Raw genomic sequence first — 23,157 nt, forward strand, 5'->3', positions numbered from 1 at the left:
GGAATAACTTTTCACGTTTAAAGAACAAGTGATATGAGCAATATTAATGAATTTACACATAAAAAAATAGATTAAAATAAAATGCATGCAAAACAAAAGTCGTAGAATACATTTTCACGAACTAGCCTAGTGCTTTCAAACTTTATGTTTGCTTATTTTTGATTACCAACAAGTGTTGTGTGCATTTTATTCAACCTTTAATAGTTATTCTTAAAATAAAAGCTTGATGAAAATTTCATGTTTCCAATATCAGTATTAAAAATCTTTACAGTTTTAGGGTTTGTATGTAATTAAAATATGCAATAAAAAGTATGCCCATGATAGAAACATGCTACCTTCTCCAGCAAACATATGTAAGCTGTAGACGAGCAGTTCCCAAAGGGTGGTCCAGAAAACCGAAGGGTTCCGTTGTAGGGTCGCAGGAGGTCCAAAAATTTTTTTTAAACTAGGAATGATTTTTTGAACACATAATAATATTTACTACAAATCATGCGAAGTTGGATTCTTAAACTTAAAGAAATTAAAAGTAGTTAGATCCAAAAAAAGAGAAATTATATTTAAAAAAAAGTTTTTTAATACTGTATAAAAAATAAAAAAATGAATCTTCATGCAATTATAGAAATGGCATTAGTATTTCACATCAGCCTTTCCAAATCAAAAGACTTAAACAATGAAGAAATATTCTTCTTTGATAACTATTCTCAATCTTTGTAATTGTTCCTTCTTTTTAAATTTCAGTTTATTTTATTCATTTTCAGCTTGTGTGAACCCTCAAAACCAACTCAGTATTGGACTTGATGTTATCCCCTTCAATTATATGACATAAAACCAAATTTTTAAGATTATTATTGATAAAAAAGAACCAAAAAAATCTATTTTTCATATTAAACTTCCCAAATTAATTAGTAGTCTTACTCATGTTAATTTGCCACAACTACTTAACATTCAGGGTTTCACAGCCAAAAAAACTCCGGAACTGCTGCTTTAGAGTAATTAATATCAGAAACTTACCTTTGGGTGGCTGAAGTATGTGGCCTGTTTTTTCGCACCATCCAGCTGGGAATATATCAGGTGAATCAGCATTCACCCAGAAATCGTAACATTCAGAATACCCATCGAAATGCAGCCTTACTCTGTATCCTTTGATTTCACTCACCGTGAGTACACAAAATAGTGAAGGATGCTTTGGATCAATGCCTTCCAATTTCATTCCAACTTGAAAAGCATTTCCATTATCCGGATACATTTGATTCTAAAATTTAAAAAGAAAAATATATTAATTAAGATAGACACACCTAAACTTATCATAGTGCTGATCACAATTTTGCTTAAATAACTATTCATCATTATTAAATTTTACATTACAGGGAAGCTAAAGGCTCTCTCAACAATTCTTCCATTACAGCCTATTTAATTTATAGACTTGGTCTATCAATTCCTCATNAATTTTAAGATTATTATTGATAAAAAAGAACAAAAAATCTATTTTTCATATTATACTTCCCAAATTAATTAGTAGTCTTACTCATGTTAATTTGCCACAACTACTAAACATTCAGGGTTTCACAGCCAAAAAAACTCCGGAACTGCTGCTTTAGAGTAATTATTATCAGAAACTTACCTTTGGGTGGCTGAAGTATGTGGCCTGTTTTTTCACACCATCCAGCTGGGAATATATCAGGTGAATCAGCATTCACCCAGAAATCGTAACATTCAGAATACCCATCGAAATGCAGCCTTACTCTGTATCCTTTGATTTCACTCACCGTGAGTACACAAAATAGTGAAGGATGCTTTGGATCAATGCCTTCCAATTTCATTCCAACTTGAAAAGCATTTCCATTATCCGGATACATTTGATTCTAAAATTTAAAAAGAAAAATATATTAATTAAGATAGACACACCTAAACTTATCATAGTGCTGATCACAATTTTGCTTAAATAACTATTCATCATTATTAAATTTTACATTACAGGGAAGCTAAAGGCTCTCTCAACAATTCTTTCATTACAGCCTATTTAATTTATAGACTTGGTCTATCAATTTCTCATACCAATTAGTCTTAAAAGCTGATTCAACAGAGTCGTGCCACTGAAATGAATCCTTTTTTTTTTTTTTTTTCTTTTTTTTTTTTTTGAAAGGTGAGGGTTTTTAGAGAAAAAGAAAAAAAAATTTTAATTTAAATGAGTTAAGTAAAAAATAAAAAAAAATAGCTGAAAATAAGAATGATATTGGGACAACTACAAACCTTGACAAACAAAAAAACAACTACAAACCTAAGTTATTCAATAAAATATGTTTTAAATCTTTATTTTGGTCACAGAGCTCATTTATCAGAAAGCTATGCAATCGTGTAATTTTTTTGTTATAACATTTTATCCAGTAAAATTTGATTTTGATCATTCAGATCAAGCATAATTTTCTAAAAAAAGGGTTTTCCCATTTTAAAAAAACAATTATGCAAACTTAATTACTTAATTTACATATTTTTGTTTATCTCTTTCTCAATTCAAATTTTTAAAAAAAAATCAACTCAAGTTAATATGTATTATTGTATTATATATAAAGGACTTGACTAAATTTCATCAGCTAAAAATCCTATAGATCTTGTCATTTATACATTATAACCACAGTTTCAATTAGTTTCTGTACTTTACTAACCTTTTGGTTATGCCTGGTATAGGTGCACAGAAGAGCTAAGTGCAGTGAGCAAAGGGTTAATTATAAATACTATTAATGTTCTTAAGGTTTTACATTATTGTAGAAATTATTTAAATTAAAATATAAACTTATGAACTTTATAAAAATTTAATTTAATTTAAAAATTAAAAGTTTTAATATTTAAAGTGAATTTAAAATCTTTTAACAATAACATACTAAATACTTTTATTGCAGAATTCTTCCAACCTCAAAATAAATGTTCTAAAGTCAAGCAAAAAATTTTATTTTTTTATAAATAAAAATTGTTCTTAAATCAAAATAATTGCTGATCAAATCAAAATATGTTGACATCCTAATATGACATAGAGAGAGAGGAAAAAGAAATAAATAATAAGATTAATTAAACTTAATCATAACAGGTAATTTATTGGGCCTATTGCATTTATGTCTGTTGACACAAATTTTAATATACCTGAGTTATATGTAAAAGTTGTAGGTAAACTTAAATGGATTGGTCATGTCCCATGTAAACCTGTAAAATTTAAAGTAAAACTAGTTTTCGATTGGAACCCTCAGGGGAATAGAAAAAGTGAAAAACTTAGAAATACAGAACACAAAACGATTGAAATAGAATTAAAAACAATAAGACAGGCATTGAAAGAAGCAAAATATCTGGCCACTAATAAGAATGAGATGGAGAAATGTGATAGAAACCCTATGCTCCAATTTGGAGTGAAGAGGAATAAGATGATGATGAGTTGTATGGGTATTCGTCACCATTTGCTATTTCTTATTTTGAAAAAAATAATAAGAAAATTATTTTTAAAGAAAAATTCATGATAGGTAGTCAAACACAGAATAGAAAACAACCACAGTACAAAACAGATGTTTTAAAAAGTACAAATAGATATTCAAGTAAAATAAAAGATTTAAGAAAAAAAATTATTTATTGATTGCGAAAAAAAATTCAAACGCAGATTAATATTTTGAGGTATAATCAGATTTTGTGTAAATTGGTCTGAAATAAGATTGTGACAGTCCATAGTATAAGCAAAGTAAATTTGGAAAGATACTAACTACATTTCACAATGTGTGAAACTAAATTAAGTTTTTTCTTTTTTTTAAAGGTTTTTGATGAAAAAATACCTTTATAAATAATTGCCCTAACACTTAGATATTCAAAAGAAAAAATATTATTTATAAGCGACACTTGGAATGCCTTTTTTGTTAGAAAAATTCATTTTTACCTCATTGAATAGTTTGACGGGAGCAGCAATACCTTTCTCCTTCTTCAAATAAGCATCCCATGAAAATTCCTCTTTCTTTGGTTCAGCATATACTATTTTATCTTCATTAATTTCTTTTTTAAAATCTTCTGTCTTAATATCAGTTTTTACTTCAGAAGTAGGAGTATCCTTCAAGAAAATACAAACACATACATTTTGAAACATACTGAAATATTTCAAATAATTAGTCTAATTTTTTCTAAATACACTCTTACCTTAAGAGCAGGAAGGTCAAAAGGTTTTTAATAACCAAGTTCGAATTATGTGTAAAAATATTGACCATGTAGCAACAATGTAAGTTTAATATTATTTTAGTGTTATACAATAAATGAATTCAATCTGTATCGGGCAACTATATGCAGAACAAATCTAAATTAATATCATACCAATAATATATTTTTCAAAAAAATATTTGGAAGCTTACTGGAAATTTTCTAATTAAATAACTTTATAAAAAATAGTCAATTACATTAAAAAAAACTCCTTTTTTTTTTCATTGGACATTTCTTAATTAAATTGCATAGTAAAAAAATTCAGATAGCTTAAACTATTTAATATTTTAGGACATTTAATAGGAAATTATAAAATCCCATTACTACAAGAAAACTAACTAACAGCTATACATTTTTAAGAATAATTAAATTTGTTTAAAATGTTCAATTTTTGTTTATATATAAGCATAAAAACATATGAAGTTTAACAAAACTTTATTTTAATTCAACTGACTCAGTAAGTTTCTTCATTCACATAATGTGTGACACTTACTCTAACCACTTCTTAAATAGCATTTTTTTAAGAAACCTAAAAGACCCATTATATCAGAACTATGAAATGCATAATTGCATGTTTTTTTATTTCTTAAGTTTGTTTTCTTAAGCATGTTTTCTTATTTCTTTTATTCATTTAAGTTCAAACTTCATGTAATTTAATGCTTTTTTTTTACTTTTTATCTTTTTTACTTGTTCTTAAAATTATTTTATTTTTTTGATGTCATAATATAAAAACTTTTTTTTTCAATCAATTGGTTTCCTGGCTTGAATGATAATAATAAGTGAATTAATTGACAAATCTCAGCACTCCTTATATAAATTGGAAATTTCAGTGAAATCATTAAGGATAAGGAAGTGCAATATATTTCGTAGCAAGCTTAAAACATGCCAGGACTGAGAGAACCAGGGTTTGCTTCTGAGCAAAAAAATTCTTTACTGTGCTAAAAGTGCTATGCTATACAATAAACTAAATATCATGGTTAAAATTTGATTGTTTCTAAATATATGTGAATTTATATGGATATTCATATTAAAAAATAAATTTTTACATTTTAAAACACACACTAAAAATATACAAACTAAAATTAATGAAAGTAAAATTCAGTAACTGACACATGAATAAATTGCAGAATAAGAAAAAAACTTTAAATTCACTGACGTTTACTATGAGAAGATAATGCTATTGTATGCAACAAAAATACAATTTTGAGCATACACACCAGGCTTACAGAGCCTAAATTGTTTCTCCAACAAAGAGTATGAGATAAATTACAAAATTAAACATAATTGACACCAAGATGACCTTCCATGCAATAACTGTGGATATTGAGTACTTTTATAAAACTATGTATGACCTGTGCAATACTTCTACAAAAACCATATTTAGAATACCCTGCATACGTAAAAAACATATCCCTAACACATAGGCGAGCAAGAAGCTAATTTACAATTTATGATGCAACTTCTAATTTTTTAACAGGCTGAATTTCAAGTCACATTTTATGTAAAATTATATTTGTTAACTTACACTGGCTTTAGAATTATATACTCAAATACATACATTATAAAAAATCAACATACCTCACTACTTTCAATCTTTACTTTTTTCTTTTTAGTCTTTTCACGGGTGGCTCCTCTCTTTAATATTGTATTCCGTCTAAAACAGAATTTAAGTCATTTTAAAACAAATAAGTAAAATATACTAAAAATAATTTAAGAGTAATTTTTAAAAACTGTAACCATTAATAAAGTAATTATTGCAGATTTTATAATTAGGTATTGTGTTTACCTAAAGAAGACGAATCGCAAGTAAAAATTTTTTATATATTAACAAAAATAATTAATAAGTATAGCTTTATAGTTGGGTGAATAAAGATAAAAATATATTAGTAATCAAAAGAAAATTTTAAGATTTTTTTAAATTCAATTTATGAATTTAAACAATAAACAATTCACTGTGGAAAACTAGAAACAGTCACAAAATTGACTGTGACAGAAAAACATCCAATTCATGAAATCAAAATGCTAAGCACGATGAACTGCAGGCATCAGTAAGAATAAACCAAAATGATGGTTTCAGAAAAATCTTTAATTGGAACATAATGAAAAGATAGTTATATAAATATAATAAAAAATCTAGCCATAAAAAGTGGAAATCTAAGGCTAAGGAAAATAAGGTTTGGAATAACATTGCTCAACATCCCAATGACCACTACAAATTGTAACATCCTAGACTTCAAAAAGGGTAGGGTGCTAGAAACTGAAAAGAACCCTATTTCCCACTAAAAAAGAGCACTGTTCACAAGCATAAAATATCTGTGTATCTTTTAAGACATCAAAATATACAAAGTTCTTATTTTCACCATTTAAAAAAATATTTTTTTCTTAAAAAAAATAAGAGAATAAATAAATCCTCGGTTAAATTTGTGCACTCCATAAATTGGTTTTAAAATAAGCATAATTCTGGAATTTTCAAAATGGAGTTGCCATAATAACTCATTAAAAATATCAGGATTTTAAAAATGATATCGAAATGAATGAAAAACAATAAAAATTGCAATAACTGCAAAAAAAGTGATAGAAAATTAATATAATGAAACATTCAAGAATCGAGCGCATAAAAAAGTGATTACTTAATATAAAATTCGCTATCCATAACATTGTATTAATTACAAATGAATTAAACACGGAAATAGTAAAGAAATGGCAAACAGATGCCAGAAGAAGAAAAAAAAGATTCATAAACGCTTGGATTTACCATAAAATTTATCTGAATTGAGCATGTCAAAAAGTGACCCTCTAAATTGAAAAGCTATCTTGTAATAACATCGCATAAAATTTATCGGAATAAAAAAAAAACAAGTAGAAATGGCCAAAGGATGACCAGAAGATGATGTAGATTTATGATGGTGTCATCGCGAATCAAACGTGTCATAAACTAATAACTCAAATTTGAAATTCATGTAATGTAATAACACATTAAAAATACCAGAGTTTAAAAAATCATGTATAGAAGACAGAAAATATGATAAATAACAACTGAAAAAACTACCACCAAACGACGTTAATTATGATGGAATTGTCACAAATTGATGCCTTAAAAAATCAACAATCACAAATACCTTAAAAATGATAACTCAAATTCGAAATTTGAATGTCGTAATATAATTGTATTAAACAAATTGAATTTAAAAAGGGTTTATGCAATGATAATTAACTGTCAAAAAGACTATTGGGTGGTCCGTTAAATTTGCCTCATACATAATCCAGTACAATAGAATTGACATGAACTTTCCGAACAACCCAATATCATTTGACGACATGAAATTGCAACAGAATCATCACAAATCAAACCTAGTAATAAGACCATATTTGAAATATTGGAATTTGAAATACCGTATGAAAAGGATCGATAAAATGATAAATCACTGCCGATAAACCCATCATTCGAATTTCAAACATCGTAACATCTTCATATTGAACATATCTAACTTGATAAACCATGTAAAAAGAGCAAAAAAAAATGCTTATTTCTGAAAAAACCATCACCAAGACACTGAGGAATTCAGACAATAGAGACGAATATGACAATTGAGACAATAGTCAGGGATCGAGCACGTCAAAAAGTGATAATATAAATTTGCACATCTTATCATATTAAAAAAATCAAATTTGAAAAACCCATGCGAAAAAGGCAAAAAAAGGATAAATAGCTTCCGAAAAAATTATCTAACGGCACAAAATAACAATAAAATCATCACGAATTGGAACACTTCAAATGAGTGATAGCTCAAGTTCAAAATGCATATGTGATAACAATGTATTAAATGTACCAGAGTTTGTATTAAATGCCAGAGTTTGTATTAATGTAGTCATGTATTAAATGCACCATCATACAGAAACGGTCGAAACACAATTAATTACAGCCGAAAAACAATTTATTACTGCCGCAAAAACGATCAGACAACAATGTGGATTTATAAAATAAAAATAATCAGAGCAAATAGATTCCCCCCCCCCATTAATATATCGGAGCACATAATCAAGTTCAAAGGACAGGCAGGGTGGGTTTTTTTATTAAAAGTACAGTCCGAGCTGCAAATCCTACCTTAAATTAACCCTGTATTGTAGAGCCAGAAAAAGGAGAAGTAAGTATTTTTAACAGAACTACAATTAGGATACAAATTATTTTTTAATATACATTACTAACTAATCTGAAAGTTTTGTCTCTCATAATTCTAACTATGCTTCACAGTATATTTGTTTAAATTTTGAAAACCCATATGAAACATATGAAAGCAGAAAATTTAACATAAAAATATTTTAAAACTTACTTGTTGTTAAAAGCTGTGGCACAAGACTCACTACAAAAACGTCCACCTTTGCAAAACTCTCCTTTCAAGCCAAAACAATTGCAATTTTCACAACGGCATAATTCTTCAGACATGTCTTGGTCTTTTGGCCCAGTTTGGGGAATTTTGTCAATGCTACTTTCTAAAAATAAAAGTAAAATTAATTTTTTTTTAATAATTTGTAAATTTTACCGTTTTAAAACTGAAAGCTTCAATAATTTTTTAAAAAAAAAAGAAAAAAAAGAAAGAAACAGAAAGTTTGCAAAAGAAAAATTGTTAAATAAAGGGCATTATCAATAGAAAATGCTAAGTTCTTTAATACAAAACATTAAAAAAAAAAAAAGAGTTTTAAGAATACTCAATATAAAAAATACTAAGGCGTAAAAATGATTTTTTTATGACATTAAAAGAGACATAAATTTAACTAAACTAAACTAAACTCAGCGGCGCGACAGCCCATGAGGGCCAAGGCCTACTGTGCCCATCTCAGTTTTCTTGACCTTGGGGTCTGGGGTGCAGGAGCAGATGTTCCGGTGGTCAGCCGAACGCGGAACCCCCAGTGTTTAGTTCCCAACCATGCTTGGTACTCATTTATCGACGCACTGAAGGGATGAAAGGCATAGTCAGCCTTGCCCAGCCTGAGGATCGAACCAGGGACCTGTGGCATGACAGCGCGAAGCGCTGCCGCTCAGCCACCGGGCATCATAAATTTAATTAACAGAAAACTAATTTTAACACAAAAATGTAAATAAGTATTAAAAACAATATCTTTAAGCATATTTATTTCATAATACACAGAGAAATACTATAAAATTTTTAAAAAATTAAAAATTTGCATTTACTTTTTTGAGGGCACAAGAATAAGCAAATAAGTGAAGGCACAAGAATAAGCAAATAGAATTCTTTTTAGTATATATATTATATTAAGTAAACAATTTCAACTTTAGTAATAAAAAAAACTGTTTTCTACTAAAAAACAACAATTATTGTGGGGGTAGGTGAGCAACAACAAACAGGGGATCCAGCCCCCTAGTCCAGAAAAAAAATTATTAGCAAGCATCAAGAAAATTGTTTTGCTTTGAATTCTCAAAAATTATTTCAAAATGAAACAATTTTTGTATTATCTTTATTAATAAACTTTTGCAAGAATTTTCAAAATCAATTTTCAAAATCAAATACAGGGAAAATGTAATTTTAGATTTATTATTTTTTTTTACTTAAGTTTTTATTATTTCAGAATCAAAATGTCTTGTAATTATTTTGTCTACTAACTCGTATTCTTTTTAATGTACTACATGTTGAGCTATTGCTAGGTTTACTTTCTAAAAAAAAATACAAAATTTATTTCATAAAGATAATAAAAAAATAAATGTTTAATTTATTTAAAATATATATTAAAAAAAACTATTTTAAAATGAAGTTAATTATAGATAAAATACAAACCATCCTGATACATTTCTTTATTCTTTACAGGTTTTTGTCTTGTCTCAGAAGCGTTGTCTTCTGGTGGTGCCACAGAGGTTTCTTCTTTGATAGGCTTAACAGGAGAAGGAGAAGCAGTAAAAATGTCATCATTTATCATTTCGAGAGTACCAAACTCAGTTAACTTGAACTGGAAAATAAAAAATATGTTTGAAATAAAAACCTTTTTCATGAAGAATTCTTAAATCACCAACAAATAACTGTCAATATACAATAAGAAAGCAACAGAGAAATTTCCTTTTTATCTATTCCTTTAAAAGCCTGCCAACAACTAAATATATCAGTAAAAAATATAATGACAAATAGACACCTAATATATACATCTGACAAATATAGGGGAGAGTGGGGTGGGTCAATTGTAACAGGGTACGATTGTAACAGAGCAAAAATTTCGAGTGTCGGGTTCTAGATTTGGTTCCTAGGTGGCGCACAAGGTGTATTTAATAAATCTACATGCACACCCCTGCTGGCAACCATTTTTATGTACTTTTGAAAGAGTTACATCACAAAAGACATTTTCACGCTACGTAAGTACTTTTTTTGGTGTTAGAATATTATATTGTAAATAATTTTGTTTAAACAAATAAAAATTATTAACCAAATATTTAAGTGGACACCTTAATTAACATTTCAAAAAAAAAATATTAGTTTTGTTAATTAACTAGCATTGTTTTGACAAATGCAGCTGAAATGGCGTCTTGAGGACGATTGTAACAATAAGTAAAGGGACGATTGTAACAGCTGAAAATAAATAATCTTATGTTTACAAACCATTATTTAACTTTTCAAGAACCACCAATAGTTTCCTATATCATTTATATTATGTTGCATGTGCATTATTTCATTTGTTACCTTTCACAGCATAAATTAAAATTTTTAACCCCTTAAAGTTAAAAGTTTAACCCTTTAGGAGTCTGCTCATTATTATTTTTACTCCTAAAATATCACTACTATTTTGATCAATAAAAAAATATATCACAACTATGATAATATGTATAGTTAACTATGTTTTAGCTGAATTTATGAACTGCTACAATTGAACCCGTATGTGGGAACAATTGTAACAAGTGCGCGACTGTCAAAAATTGTTAATAACTAATATAATAACATTTAAAATCAGATATTTTTTTTTTTTCTAGTAGAGGATAGTCTACTTTACTTGTCTGTCAATTAATACTAATAATATATTGGCTTTTTTGTTAGTTAAAAATAGTTAAGTAAAAAATGTTACAATTGACCCCACTCTCCCCTATATACATATATTATCAATAATTAGTAAAATATAGTAAGTTGTACTGAGAGACGCCACACCTTAATAAGACTAGCGAATTGTGGTACCATAGCCCAAGATTCATTTTGGCTTAAATTCTCGACCAACATCCACAGTCATAAATCCTTAAAGCATTTCAGCAGGACTTTTCAATCCTTTACTATGATTTCTTCCTGCATAGCAAATGTGTTTTTCTCACATTCATTTAGTTAAAAAGAATTTTTAATAATAACAAAATAATAATTTAATAATAACAAAATATTCCATGACCAAATTTTCTGGCAACCCTGTTTAATTTCTAACAGGCAAAACAATAAATAAAATTACTATACAGTGAGATCTCTCAGCAGCGACCACTTTCCATAATGTAAAATGGTCGTTACTGGAGGTTGGTCGTTTTCAGAGGTGACCTCCATTGACTTCAAAATTTTTATTAAAGGAATTTGATTTTTCGCATGCAAATTTAATTTTAGTCAGTCAGGGTTGTCACTGGAAGAAAAAAAATTCCTACAATCTGGAAAAAAAATTCCTGCATATTATAACCCAATACCAATTCCTACATATTATACCAAAAATTCCTACATATACCAATTTTTTTTTTTAATAAAAAGTTCATAAAATGAAAATTTACAATGTAGAAAATGTGTAATGTCACAATTATGTAGAAATATGCTATTTAAGACAACGTTTGAAACATGAATTCTAAAGAGCCAATTTAGTACACCATCCCTTTAAATTGTTTGCTGGTCTAAGAAACCACTAATTATTATTTTATGGTAATTCAGTCAGCTTTTAGTGAACTTGGGCAACGGACCACCTTTAATTTTGAGCCGCCCTGAAGCTAATTTCTTTTAAACGAAAATTTTAAAATTAATAAAATAAATTGGAAAAAAAAAACTAATCTAAAGTACATTATTTAATTTACCTTTAAATTACTACCAGGTAGAGTTGCGATTCCATCTTTCCATTCCATTGCCTGTATTGGATCAAATTCATTAGGCTTGGGATCGCACTTAGGTTCCACTTCAGGCTCTTTTGTCTGAACTGGCGCTATAGTTATAGCCGCTGGTGCAATAGGAGTAGGTTGCACAGCTACTGGAAAAGGAGCAGCAGCCGCAATACTAACAGGCTTAAGAAATGCAGCAGGCATTATTGTTTTGTTATTAGGAGCTAAAGTTGGTTTTGCATTTGCCGTGGGTTGAATCATAGTGGTAATCATTTGCCCTTGAGAAACAGGATTGAGAGTGACTCCAGAATTACTAGGAAAGGACATCAGCGGAGTGGTTGACGTCACATACACAGGCGTCACTGTAACTATATTGCTATTCAAAGATATACCTGACATGCTTGTTATAACTGAGCCAGATGAAGAACCTATCAAAGGACTATTGGCGCTGGCAATCACCAGTTGTCCAGTTTTGGTAAGAATGCCACTTGGAAGAAGGGGAGTAATGTGTTGTGCTTGGCGTGGTTTGGCAGATAGTACTGGGTTAACAGTAGCGGCTCTGGGAAGANTACGTCAAAAAAAGTGCTAGAAGTAAAATAAAATAAACAAGAACAAAATTAAAATAAATTTTAAAAAAAATATTTCATAAGGATCTGATACTCTCTATCCGAATTGGAGCACTCAGGGTTCGGTTTCAAGTGTGCGCGCATGCACAAGTCATAACGTGGGTACGACATGAAGTCCGCGTGAATGATTACGTAGCAAACTCCCCATTTTTTGTGAAATGCATGGGATCCACCAGATATCACTGAAGGGAAGAAAAAAAATTATTCGGGAAAAAAGCACTTCTTAAAAACGCCAGCTGAAAAAAGCACCTTTAAAAGCTTTTAAAAACGAAATCCACAAAAAAGCACCTTTAAGTACTTTTTAGAAACTCTACGCACCCTGATGTATAGAAGGCCGAAAATATGATAAATAACAACAGAAAAAACTATCACCAAACGACGTTAATTATGATGGAATTGTTACAAATTGATGCCTTAAAAATGATAACTCAAATTCGAAATTTGAATGTCGTAATAAAATTGTGTTAAACAAATTGAATTTAAAAAGGGTTTATGCAATGATAATTAACTGTCAAAAAGACTATTGGGTGGTCCGTTAAATTTGCCTCATACATAATCCAGTACAATAGAATTGACATGAACTTTCCGAACAACCCAATATCATTCGACAACATGAAATTGCAACAGAATCATCACAAATAAAACATAGTAATAAGATCATATTTGAAATATTGGAATTTGAAATACCACATGAAAAGGATAAAATGATAAATCACTGCCGATAAACCCATCATTTGAATTTCAAACATCGTAACAGCTTCATATTGAACATATCTAACTTGATAAACCATGTAAAAAGAGCAAAAAAATGCTAATTTCTGAAAAAACCATCACCAAGAGGATGGGGGATTCCAATAATAGAGACAATAGTCACGGATCGAGCACGTCAAAAAGTGATAATACAAATTCACACATCTTATCATATTAAAAAAATCAAATTTGAAAACCCCATGCGAAAAAGGCAAAAAAAGGATAAATAGCTTCCACAAAAATTATCTAACAACACGAAATAACAATAAAATCATCACGAATTAGAACGCTTCAAATGAAAAATAGATCAAGTTCAAAATGATGATAATAATGTATTAAATATACCAGAGTTTTAAAAATCATAGGGAAACGGTCAAAGCACAATTAATTACAGTCGAAAAAATTATCAGACAAACATGTAAATTTATAAAATAATCCAAGCAAATAGATTTTTCCCCCTTTAAAATATTGGAGATCATAATTAAGTTCAAAGGACAGGCAGGGTGGAATTTTTAATTAAAAGGACAGACAGGACAGTCTGCACTGCAAACCCTGCCTTAAATGAACCCTGTATTATAGGGCCAGAAAAAGGAGAAGCAAGTATTTTTAACAAAACTACCTACAATTAACATATGAATTATTTTTTATATACATTTCTGACTAAACTGAAAATATTGTCTCTCATATTTCTAACTATGCTTCACAGTATATTTGTTTAAATTTTGAAAACCTATATGAAACATATGTAATAAAAAAATTTAACATTAAAATCTTTTAAAACTTACTTGTTGTTAAAAGCTGTGGCACAAGATTCACTACAAAAACGACCACCTTTGCAAAACTCTCCTTTCAAGCCAAAACAATTGCAATTTTCACAACGGCATAATTCTTCAGACATGTCTTGGTCTTTTGGCCCAGTTTGGGGAATTTTGTCAATGCTGCTTTCTAAAAAATAAAAAAAGTACAATTACTTTTTTTTCTCAATAATTTGCAAATTTTACCGATTTGAAATAAAAACAAAGTTTGCAAAAGAAAAATTGTTAAAGAAAGGGATCAATAGAAAATACTAATTCCTTAATACAAAATATTAAAAAAATAGTTTTAAAAGTATTCAATATAAAAAATACTAAGCATAAAAATAATTTTATCAAGACATTAAAAGAGACATAAATTTAATTAACAGAAATCTAATTTTAACACAAAAATGTAAATAAATATTAGAAACAATATCTTTAAGCCTATTTAATTTATAATACACAGAAAAATACCATAAAAAGAGAAATAAAAAAGTGTCTAATCTTACATTTAAAAAGAAAATAAAAAGTTTACAAAGAAAATAAAAAGTTTATTAGAAAATAAGAAAATTTAAAAAGAAAATAAAAAGTTTACATTTACTTTTTTTATTTATTCTTGATTTAAATTTATTTTTCACATGCTTGATAAATATATTTTAATATTTATATTCATTAATTTAATTCAATTTGAAGTTTGCAGGGAAATAAAATATATATCATACAAACTGTTTCCAAAATAATTCAAAATAGTATAATGATCCTTAATTTCTTATTGTCCATGCACGACTTAAAAGAACCTCATTTAAAAAATTTATTAGTTATTTAAATGCCATGACTAATTCAAAACAAAGAAAATAAATGTTCTATTACTTTAAATTATCATGAAAAGCAGAATGTTTATAAAAAAAAGCAAACAATTTATCACAAAACAAATGGTTTAACAAATTATCATTAAGTCTAACATGGAAATAAAAAATCTAACTATATATATAAAAATCTAATAATGGTGGTGCAGTTTTTCTTTGTTGTCGGTATATTTTCATTGGCCAGAAAAATCACATGGTAGAATCCAGTTTTTCCTTATTCATTTCCATATTGTTTTGGTTGTCATCAGCATGAAATTAATAAAAGTAGTAAAAGTATTGTTTTTCTATAAATATTGATGTATCCCTAATTGGGTATACTATAGCCTACAGGTATATGTTATTCCTACTAAATTTAACCCATGAACGGCATTTTCTGCGAGCCTAACTTCAAGCCACAAATAAACAAACGAAGTGTTTGATCGTTTAGATAGCTGCTCGCCAGATTTTATTGCATTATAAAGAAAAGTAATTGATATTCGATTTTTGATTAATAATTGATTTATGTGGATAGTGGCATAGAATTTAGCATTGCGTCATGGTAAATGTTATTCCTACTAAGTGGAAGCAGTTGTGTTTTTTTTATATTATACCCAATTTAAAGGCATTTTCCTGTACTGCTATTATTACACTTTTGATTTAAGAGTTTAAAACTATGAGATTATTCTTTTTTATTATTATATTATAAAACAATTCTGTGCTACATTTTTTGATAAAGTTATTTAAAAAGATGTCTAATCTTACCAACTGTTTTAAAATTATTTTTTGTGCAAATAACATTAATATATTGTTATAAATTAATGTTATAGAGATTCGTAAAATGATTTAGAACCTAACGATCAGCTTCATACACAATGTGATGCAAGCAAAAATACTATTTAATACGTTTGTCCATTTGGTAAGCGAAAACATTAAATTATGGTTGTGAACTCACCAAATTTGTTAGAACAATATAATGTTATAACAATTAAAATGTTATTTCAAAATTACTTCTGTTCACGAATAGATCTAAATATTTATAATACTAATAGAAAATAATATTTTAACGTGAGAAGTGAAGGCACAAGAATAAGCAAATAGAATTCTTTTCAGTATATATATTATATTAAGTAAATAATTTCAATTTTTGCAAAAAAAAAAAAAAAAAAAGAACTGCTTTTTACTAAGAAACAACAATTATTGCGGGGGTAAAACAGGGGACTTAGCCCCTAGTCCAGAAAAAAAATTATTTTAAGCATCAAGAAAATTGTTTTACTTTGAATTCTCAAAAATTATTTCAAAATGAAACAATTTTTGTATTATCTTTATTAATAAACTTTTGCAAGAATTTTCAAAATCAATTTTCAAAATCAAATACAGGGAAAATGTAATTTTAGATTTATTATTTTTTTTTACTTAAGTTTTTATTATTTCAGAATCAAAATGTCTTGTAATTATTTTGTCTACTAACTCGTATTCTTTTTAATGTACTACATGTTGAGCTATTGCTAGGTTTACTTTCTAAAAAAAAATACAAAATTTATTTCATAAAGATAATAAAAAAATAAATGTTTAATTTATTTAAAATATATATTAAAAAAAACTATTTTAAAATGAAGTTAATTATAGATAAAATACAAACCATCCTGATACATTTCTTTATTCTTTACAGGTTTTTGTCTTGTCTCAGAAGTGTTGTCTTCCGGTGGTGCCACAGAGGTTTCTTCTTTGATAGGCTTAACAGGAGAAGGAGAAGCAGTAAAAATGTCATCATTAATCATTTCGAGAGTACCAAACTCAGTCAACTTGAACTGGAAAATAAAAATTACGCTTGAAATAAAAACCTTTTTCATGAAGAATTCTTATATGACCAACAAATATCTGTCAATATACAATAAGAAAGCAACAGAGAAATTTCCCTTTTATCTATTTCTTTAAGAACCTGCCAACAACTAAATATATCAGTAAAAAATATAATGACAAATAGACACCTAATATATACATCTGACAATTATATATTCATATATTATGAATAATTAGTAAAATATAGTAAGTTGTACTGAGAGACGCCACATCTTAATAAGACTAGCGAATTGTGGTACCATAGCCCAAGATTCATTTTGGGTTAAATTCTCGACCAACATCCACAGTCACAAATCCTTAAAGCATTTCAGCAGGACTTTTCAATCCTTTACTATGATTTCTTCCTGTATAGCAAATGTGTTTTTCTCATATTCATTTAGTTAAAAAGAATTTTTAATAATAACAAAATAATAATTTAATAATAACAAAGTATTCCATGATCAAATTTTCTTGTTCTCCCTATGGAGTGGCAACCCTGGTTAATTTCTAACAGGCAAAACAATACATAAAATTCTATACAGTGAAACCTCTCAGAAGCAACCACTCTCCGTTACGTAAAATGGTCGTTAATGGAGGTTGGTCATTTTCAGAGGTGACCGCCATTGACTTCAAAATTTTTATCAAAGGAATTTGATTTTTCACATGCAAATTTAATTTTAGTCAGTCAGGGTTGTCACTGGGGAAAAAAAATTCCTACAATCTGGAGGAAAAAAATTCCTCATATTATAACCCAATAGCAATTCCTGCATTTTATATCCAATGCCAATTCCTACATAAATTACACCAATTTTTTTTTTCTTAAATAAAAAGTTCATAAAATGAAAATTTCTAATGTAGAGAATGTGTAATGTCACAATTATGAAGAAATATGCTATTTTAAGATTAAGACAACATCTGAAACATGAATTCTAAAAAGTCAATTTAGCACACCATCCCTTTAAATAGTTTGCTGGTCTAAGGAACCACTGATTATTATTCTATGGTAATTCAAGTCAGCTTTTAGTGGTCTTGGACAACAGACCACCATTAATTTTGAGCCCTGAAGCTAATTTCTTTTAAACAAAAATTTTAAAATTAATAAAATAAATTGAAAAAAACTAATCTAAAGTACATTATTTAATTTACCTTTAAATTACTACCAGGTAGAGTTGCGATTCCATCTTTCCATTCCATTGCCTGTATTGGATCAAATTCATTAGGCTTGGGATCGCACTTAGGTTCCACTTCAGGCTCTTTTGTCTGAACTGGCGCTATAGTTATAGCCGCTGGTGCAATAGGAGTAGGTTGCACAGCTACTGGAAAAGGAGCAGCAGCCGCAATACTAACAGGCTTAAGAAATGCAGCAGGCATTATTGTTTTGTTATTAGGAGCTAAAGTTGGTTTTGCATTTGCCGTGGGTTGAATCATAGTGGTAATCATTTGCCCTTGAGAAACAGGATTGAGAGTGACTCCAGAATTACTAGGAAAGGACATCAGCGGAGTGGTTGACGTCACATACACAGGCGTCACTGTAACTATATTGCTATTCAAAGATATACCTGACATGCTTGTTATAACTGAGCCAGATGAAGAACCTATCAAAGGACTATTGGCGCTGGCAATCACCAGTTGTCCAGTTTTGGTAAGAATGCCACTTGGAAGAAGGGGAGTAATGTGTTGTGCTTGGCGTGGTTTGGCAGATAGTACTGGGTTAACAGTAGCGGCTCTGGGAAGAGTAGGGAGCGACATGAGATTAGTAGATGCTGGTAGCTTTTCAGTGGTGAAGTGTTGGGCAACCATGTGAACAGGTGCAGATATAAGCGGTGCAGTCAATACATTGGTCGTGGAAGTTAGCTGGAGACAAAAAGTATAAATAATTAAGACACATAGTAGGAAAAAAAATCATAATAAATCAAAAAAATCATAATGATCATAATAGTAAACAGTAATAGAAAAACATAATGTACATTTCATCACCGTGGCAGAATCGACACAGCAACATTGTCGCAGAAAATAACTTAGTTCTTGCAGAAAGATTTTGCTTTTGAGAAGTAAAAAATTTCGGTTTCGTAAATCCATAGTGTTACAATTGTGTTTTAAACAGTTATTGATGTTGATTTTCACATGGTTTTTAAAATATGATATTCTTAATATGATGTTTATTGCAAAAACCAAATTTTGAAACAAAACACGCATTTGAGTAACCCCTTATTAAAAAGTCTGATGCATGTGATTTCATTGTCAATCTTTTTTTTCCCAGTAGATACTGCAACGGATTCCTCGATTTTTAATTTGTTTTCCCCCCTTTTTTCAATGTGATAATTTACAAAATGCGAAAAAGGAAATAATAAGTGCGTTTTTTTTCCTACATAGAATATTGTCCATAGTACTTGAATAAAACAAATATTGCATATTCTATTAAAAAAATTAAAAGCAATTTATTAATCAAAATAGGTTTTTTCCTTGTAAGGACAATGCTTTTGTCACTTTAAATTAGTCACATATATATTTGTTATTATTGAAAATGTCTTGCAGAAAGATATTAGTGCTAGAGAGACATATAGCAGAAAGTCCAAAAAAGTTCTGCCACAGGGCACTTCATTAACCATAAAACAAAATAAAGGACTTGTTAAAAACATTGTAGGCAAATATTAAGTCCATGATTAACTTTTAAAAAAAAAACTGTTTCATACAATTTCTTATTAAAAAAAAGAAACTCAATTAACAAACAGTAAACTCCCGATAATCTGTGGGTAGATAATCTGATTTGCTGATCATTCATGTTTCACCTTTTTTATTTTGTGAAATGATAAACAACATCGCATTTAGAAATAAAAATTTCATAGAGATGGAATCATTTTACGAATTTCGGGAACATACTAGCAAACATTCATGTTCGTAGTCCAGGTTTTCCCAATTAATCAGATAATGAGTCTACATTTAAACATTGCAGCCTCAAGTGCATTACTTAAGTAAAAGGAGCATTGAAAAGGTGCAAAAAGGCAAGGCATTCATAAAGAGCAAGACAGCTTAAATCATGATTTATAGCTGTTGAACTACAAATGCAGGATCAAGTTCAAATTTCAATGAATGATATTGAGAAATTTAGTTTCTCCTGAAGAATGGAATGAATTATCCTCAGTCAACATGTAACACATTCTTACAACTCTTATCAGTTATAAAATTGATAACTAACAAATAAGTATTGTCTCCACACAACACTTATACCCCTGAAAGAAGAAGAATGAAGCAGGAATTTCAGAATTGCTGCTAGTAGTTTATTTTTAGTTTTGTTGCTGATAGGAGTTTCTAAAAATTATGGATGCATGGTTACTCTAATAAGAACTAATTCACATGTTTTGAACATCGTTTTGTGCAGTCTTTATTCAACAGTGTTTGAACTCCTGAGTTAAAAATTTGCTTGTGCCTGCTTTATTTTGGACTTTTGCCTTTTTTTTTTTTTTGCAAAATGACTAAAAAAGGTGGTTTTATCAATTCAAAATAAAATACAGTAGATTTAAAAATGTGAAGATGGTGCCACAAAAAAGCATTTAAACTTACAGTATGGAATAGGAGAAACTACTTTTCGAGACATACTCAAGCAGCAAAAAAATAAATTGTGGCAATTTTCATCTCTCAGATAATTCTTCATCGATGAAAAAAACGAAAAACTATTAAAATTAGCACATATGAACATCTAGATGCCTTTTTCTTACTATGGATAATGCAAGTTAGAAGTGAAAGAATTCCTACTTTATGTCTCATTGTTTTTGCGAATGAATTTTTTCAAATGCTGGATCTCGAAGGAACATTCCATGCATCTTTAGGATGGTTGACGTGATTGAAAAAATGCGATGAGATCTGCGAAATCATCCTTCATGGTGAGAAACTAAGTGGTGACTTTCAAGCTTTGAAACATTTTAAAATAGAATTTGAACAGTCTCTAGAAGGGCTTTCATGTGAACAAATTTGCAATGACCAATCTGGACTGTTTTGGAAATACTTGCCAATTCTTCACATTGGCATTTGAAAACAAACGGCAAGCTCCAGGACATAAATCCAGTAAAGAAAGAATAACAATAATGACATGCAGCAATGCTACAAGATCTCAAAAACAGAAACTGGAAGTGATAGGGAAATCAAAAAACTGAGATCATTCAAAGGGACAAGAGCAGTCAACTGTCCAGTGCACTATTTTCATCAAAAAAAAATGCATACTTGTAAATGCAGATGAAGAAATCATAAACGAATGGTACAATTGTGACATGGATGATCAGGGAACAGAATGTTTTAGAGACTAAGAAGTTTTAGATAGAGTATTAGGTACAGATGCTGAAAATGAAGAAGATTAGACTCAGAAAAAAATAAGTCATGATACAGCTCTAGCAGACATTGAAGGACTAAGTCAATTCATAGGAGATCAAGATGATGTGACACTTAGTGACAAAATTTAACTAAAAAATCTGCAATGTCAAATAAAAAGAGGTTCAATATCAAAAGACCAAAAAAAAATCAGGACTTTTTCATACAAAAAGAAATTTTAAAAAATGTATAAGGAAATGTGAAGACAAATGCTAAAAATAGATATGAAAATACAATACAGAACCCGTTATTCGGAAATCAGAAAACCGGAAAACCAAAAAACTGGAACGAAATTCGATAAATTTTTTTAAAAAGTTTTTTTTTAAAAAATGTTTTTAAAAAAACCTTTTTAAAACCGCCATTTTTTTAGAAAAATGTTTTTTTCCTCATAAGATTTTAGGATTTTTCTTTCTTTTTTGAAAGATGTTTACCTTACCATCATTTTGGAAATAATCATTAGTGTATTCCTTCATCGTTTTTTCTTCTTTTTAAGATTATTTCAAAAAAAAAATTTTTTTTTGTTGAGTTTAACAATAAAAAAAACGGCTTTTTGTAGAGATTCAGAAAACCAGAAAAATCAGTTATCCGGAATAGCGATGGTCCGGATAATCAGTTCCCTACTGTATATCAATTATATTTAAAAAATCGACGATGGGTTCCACTTTAAGCGCTTTGCAGATTATCCAGGAATTCGCTTATCCGCTCTTAGTGGGCCATTCGATACCACAGATAATTGGATGTTTACTGTACACATAAAAATTCATAATTTTACAAAAATAATAATTACATTAACATGTTTTCCAGATGGCATTCCTTGCATATTTGATACAGTTACAATAATTGGCTTTTGACTAGTTGTTGTCACTGCGTCATTTTTCAAGTTTTGTGCAACTAGAAAAAAATTAGAAAATAGTTACAATACAAAACATATCATTTTTATTAATCTCATAAAACTTAATTAAAACAATTCATAACCTATAATAAGTAATTTTAAACAGTATTTCTAAGATTAAACTGGATTATGCTGATGACTAAGTATAGTTACATTTTTAAACTATTTAAAAGAAAATTTTATTATTTTTATTCATTTTATATTTTTTATTGTATAAATGCTCATCGATTAAAATCTGTAGAACTAGGAGTCTAAAGATTTCAGAATTCAACAAGTTTTGAAATAGGAAGTAACATGACAGCTTTTTGGTTTTACGAAATCACCTAATGACTTTTATTATCTTTAATTTAATGGCAGTATACTCTCGATATCTCGAAAACCTTGCTATGTCAAAAAATATTTCTCCCCTTGGCATTATATATCCACCTTATGTCAATTTGAATTCCTATGTCAAAGGGTTTCTTGTCAAAACCTTGCTACACCAACTATTTTTCGAAATAGAAAATGAATTTTTTCAGAAAAATCACAATGTAAGTTCATTGCGATTTTTCAATTCTTTTCTATTTAATGCATAATTGCGTTTGTCTTACTTTTAAAAATAAATTTATCGTTGTTGTATTTAGACTTATAGTCAGCTATCTTTACATACATATTTATTAGTAGTTATTCTTATGTTTTAATGAGTCTAACTTTAGAATATATTTTTTTACTTTTTAGAACATATTTAGTTCTTAACTTACTATATCAAAAACTACCCATTTTGAAATTTTCTTAGCGTCTC

At 28.8% G+C, this 23,157-nt stretch overlaps 1 protein-coding gene across 12 annotated transcripts in view; it reads right to left on the reverse strand.

Moving 5' to 3' along the window:
• Nucleotides 1-23,157, reverse strand: part of LOC107447892 (lethal (3) malignant brain tumor) — a 52,478-nt gene that overhangs the window by 12,208 nt on the left and 17,113 nt on the right. For 11 of the 12 annotated variants that reach the window (XM_043043013.2, XM_043043015.2, XM_043043016.2 and 8 more), the window contains 7 exons: nucleotides 22,272-22,375; nucleotides 18,269-18,976; nucleotides 16,923-17,091; nucleotides 14,430-14,589; nucleotides 5,800-5,875; nucleotides 3,911-4,078; nucleotides 1,622-1,862 (listed from right to left, as the gene is read on the reverse strand). In XM_043043013.2, coding sequence (XP_042898947.1) covers nucleotides 1,622-1,862; nucleotides 3,911-4,078; nucleotides 5,800-5,875; nucleotides 14,430-14,589; nucleotides 16,923-17,091; nucleotides 18,269-18,976; nucleotides 22,272-22,375 — 1,626 coding nt within the window. Of the gene's footprint in view, nucleotides 1-1,621; nucleotides 1,863-3,910; nucleotides 4,079-5,799; nucleotides 5,876-8,552; nucleotides 8,713-10,013; nucleotides 10,183-12,247; nucleotides 12,834-14,429; nucleotides 14,590-16,922; nucleotides 17,092-18,268; nucleotides 18,977-22,271; nucleotides 22,376-23,157 lie in introns of those variants that run through there. The other variant, XM_043043019.2, reaches the window with a different exon arrangement.

The sequence above is a fragment of the Parasteatoda tepidariorum genome, chromosome 4 (genome assembly GCF_043381705.1).
Source record: "Parasteatoda tepidariorum isolate YZ-2023 chromosome 4, CAS_Ptep_4.0, whole genome shotgun sequence".
Classification (NCBI taxonomy): Eukaryota; Metazoa; Arthropoda; class Arachnida; order Araneae; family Theridiidae; genus Parasteatoda; species Parasteatoda tepidariorum.